Source organism: Nicotiana tabacum, chromosome 18 (genome assembly GCF_000715075.1).
Source record: "Nicotiana tabacum cultivar K326 chromosome 18, ASM71507v2, whole genome shotgun sequence".
Lineage (NCBI taxonomy): Eukaryota > Viridiplantae > Streptophyta > Magnoliopsida > Solanales > Solanaceae > Nicotiana > Nicotiana tabacum.
The window spans coordinates 42,318,734-42,322,810 of NC_134097.1; the positions used below are offsets into that span (position 1 = coordinate 42,318,734).

At 34.1% G+C, this 4,077-nt stretch overlaps 1 protein-coding gene across 1 annotated transcript; it reads right to left on the reverse strand.

Moving 5' to 3' along the window:
- Positions 1-309: 309 nt before the first annotated feature.
- On the reverse strand, positions 310-3,838 carry LOC107811799 (pollen receptor-like kinase 1). Its single transcript, XM_016636794.2, has 3 exons — positions 3,029-3,838; positions 1,764-2,402; positions 310-1,300 (listed from the first exon to the last, which is right to left on the reverse strand). Exons 1-3 carry the CDS (start codon positions 3,675-3,677, stop codon positions 648-650), a joined length of 1,941 nt encoding a protein of 646 aa, XP_016492280.1. The 5' UTR covers positions 3,678-3,838; the 3' UTR covers positions 310-647.
- Positions 3,839-4,077: the final 239 nt, after the last annotated feature.

A 4,077-nucleotide genomic window follows, 5' to 3' on the forward strand; every position in this document is an offset into this window, starting at 1 on the left:
AAAACTATCAATTAGAATATTCACTTCTCTCTCTCTCTCTATTTTACGTTATCTGCCATTTCAATATTGTTCGTCTTTACTTTACGTGCATCGCTATAAAACTCACTTCGTAATTAACGGTAAATCAGATTTTAGCCTCTACCTTGACCATTTCATTTTTCCTCCTGTCAAATTTTCTATTAACCGTTTCTGCATCTCAAGATAGAATAATAGTTCCGTATATTAATTAGAGCAATGCAAAGCATATGGAAGAAACTTTCAATTAGGCAGCCTAATTAAATGAAAAACATGAATGAGAAGTCTTCAAAATTTCTTATATACAACATATAGTTTATTTATTTATAGATAGCAATATGAAGTAATAATCCCAAATAAGCTTGATGAAGAACATAAAAGAAGAAACAAACCTAGACTATAGATTCAAGAATGACAAATTTACATGTAAAACAAAAATTTAAGTACTTCATTTTTCTATCTCTTATTTTTCTTTTTCTTTTTTTTTCTCTTTTGTTTTTTGTAGTAACCCCACATGGTGGCTCAATTGATTCTCCACCATGAAAAAAAATCATATAACCCCAGTAGTCATGCATGCATGCATCCAAGAAAATCATCAAAAACCCCTATACACTTGAAAATTATTGAATTATTCATCTTGAATTATGCATGTCAGTTTCATCACTTGCAGCAACAGAAGAGAAGAAATCACCATCCCCTGCAGCACCTTTTTCTTTTACTTCCTCAATTTTCTCCACAGCCTCTTTTATATCCCATCTTTTCTCCACATCAGCCTCACAACAACTCAATCCAACCTTCAATAGCTTCATCATTTCACCCTCACAATCTTGTGTTCCTTTCATTTCCTTATCAAACACCTCTTCTTTTGATGAATCCTCTCCAAGAACAGAGTTCACCCAAGTCGCCAAATCATCGGTGTCTTGACTCCCTTTGCCTAAAAGATTTGAAGGAAATTTCCCAGTCAAGATTTCTAGGATCAACATACCAAGTGTCCAAACATCAGTTTTCCTGTTGATTTTGCTAGTTTGTTTGTACTCTGGTGCTTTGTATGAGATCATGTGTTCTTGAGCATGTTCGATATTTACGACTGGTAGTAAGGCGTAATCTGTGAGAACTGGCTCAAAGGTTTCAGTTAGAAGGACATTTGAGGACTTGAGGTGACCATGAGGTGCAGTTAAGCTTGGTAGCTCATTGTAGAGGTATAAAATTCCTTTGGCTACTCCTTTTACAATTTTCAAACGAGTTGGCCAATCCAAGCTTTGGTTCCCACGTGATTTGCTATTGCCTGAACAATCACAATCAATCCACAACTATCATATAAAGAACCATACACACAACATGAAGATACAAAAAGTATTTTACTATTTTAAATAATAACTATAGGCAATCGCACATAATAGGAGTGTTTACTAACCTAAAACAAGACATGTTGCTAAAATAAGTAAAAATATACTTTTAGTATAATATTCCCTCTATTCCACTTTAACTTAGTTTAGAGTACAAAGATCAAGCTGACTAATTTTCGATGGACATAGGATTTTCAATTTTTTGAGATAAAACTAACATATTCAAAAACTATATAATAAGTATTTGACGCTATAATAATTAACAATTCAAAATATTTAAAAAATATTTGCGAAAACATATGATCAAATAAAATCTTGTTTCACTCCCCAAGTTATAATAGGTTCAAATAAGCTGAAACGGAAAGAGTAATATAGATAAGAAAAGAGTATAGAGTAAGATACCATGAAGATAAACAGCAAGGCTGACATTGTTGACATATTCAAAGACCAAAAGCTTCTCCTCCTTCCTATAATAGAAAGCCAGAACAGGAAGCAAGTTCTTATGGCTCAATCTGCCGAGCCTTCTCATATGTTCATGGAAATCTTCCTTGCCAACTTTGTTCATATGTCTAAACCTCTTAACAACCATAACAGGACCAGTGCTAAGTGCAGCTTTATAAGTTGAACCAAACACACCACTGCCCAAAACTTCAGCTGAGGCCTTTAATAAATCTGGCAAATCAAATTTCTCAATGTCATCTTTCAAGAACAAAAGCTTTTGTCCTTGTTCAGCTCTTTTGCCATCGTTAGAACGATCAGGAGATGCAGCAACTTGGCCTTGTTCCAATTTGTTTAGATCAGCTGATGTGAGTTTTGGCTCATGAGTTGTTGGTGATATGTTTGATGATCCTAGAGTAACTTCCTGTTGGGAATTATTATTCTTGCGACGAGTTATGAGTACAATGGCAATTAGACCTATAACAGCAACAACCACCACGACAATAAGGGCAATCTTCCAAACATATGATGATGATTCTTGCTTTTTTGGTGCCTCCTCGTTGCATGATTTTGTTAAAGGTGGACCACATAGACCATCATTTCCTGTCAAAAAAGAAGCAAGAAAATTTAGTTAAAAAGAAAAAGAAAGGAATTTATGCGTTATTTATCTATTTCTAATTTTTTATGTTAATGTCGTTGACGAATGATAACTCTCCTCAATTATTCCTGCTAGAGGACGTTCTCATATTATCTCTTATTTATTTGATCTTCTTGTATACTTTCAAGAATAATTTTTTGGTTATGAAAACCAAGGGTATGATGATCTTGGGTCGTAAGACAACGTAGATTTGTATGTATACATCTCTAGTTAACACATCATAATCATAAACAATACCATGATTTATTTTATTAGCTCGTACTTAAAAAACATTCTGTAGTGTTAATAGGAAATGAAGCGACTAAATCTAGTAAAACGAATTTCTAAAGTAATTGTATTGATTTCTAATATTTTCATGTGTTGCATGCATGTTTGACAAACCAAATAAAAAAAATATACTGCATCACAAGATGAATTCTGCAAATAATTTAACGGATAACTTTTTATGATCATTTCTCAAATACTTCAACAACCCTTTTAATCATAAAGAAATTAAATACCTTAACAAGGAAATATGCACACAATTACAAATGTAAGATTAAGAACTTAAAATAATAAAGAGATCCCTTACCTTGAAAAGAAGAAAAATATAGACGAGAAAGGGAAGAAGGAATTGGACCCTCAAACTTATTATTTTGTACATTCAACTCCACGAGCTTTGGCAATTCACCGAATATGGGAGGGAGTTGTCCTGTAAATTGATTATTTGCTAGGTGAAGCTTCTTTAACGAATTCATCCCTTCAAAAGTCTTGCCATCAATTGGCCCAGAGAATTTATTGTTTGAAAAATAAGCACTTTTTAATGCAGGTAGTTTATTCAAAGGTGGCAAAGACCCTTCAAAATTATTACTCAATACACTTATGGTTCTCAAATTAGGCAACTCTTTTAACGTGTCCACATCAAGGATACCACTTAAACCAAGATTTTCAAGATTCAAACCATAAACCATACCACCTTCACAAAAAAGACTATTCCAATTAGGCTTATTATTCCCTTTAACGCAAGGTGGTACATTGGCATTCCATGTTGAAAAGGGGTTGCCATCATATTTTAAAGATTGACTAAACTTGAGCAGAATCTCAGCTTCTGATAATTTCCCCTCTGATGGGGTGGTGACAAATGCTAGTAAAAACGCGATAACGAAGAGGAAGGGGAGATGTTTATTGTTTTGGTTGTTTTTGTTTTTGATTTTGTAGTTTTTTTGTGTAGTTTGTGCCATTTTTGCATAGAGAATTTATATTTGGCTTAATTTTGTTACTGGTGCGCGCACTTGCAGGTGCGCGCCCTCTCAAAGGGCTCCTACAAATGAAAGAATGCTACCTTTATGGAGTTTTGAGGCCAAAAGAAAAGGTGGAAGGAGAATGGAATAGAATGTTTTGTGTACATGCAGGGGAAAACACAAGAGGAACAAGTTTGAGAGGTTGTTGGAGAAATGGACAAATGTGAAGTGGAGAATGTTAAGTTGATAGAGTCCTCTATTTCTTGCTAATTCCCTCAGAAAACTACGCTTTACCCTTTGAATTTCGACCATCTTTAACAGCAGTCAATCACCCCCCGAGGTTGTAGTTGGTTTCAGAACTTCCACATATTTTATTTTCAGCATTTAAATGTTTATAGCT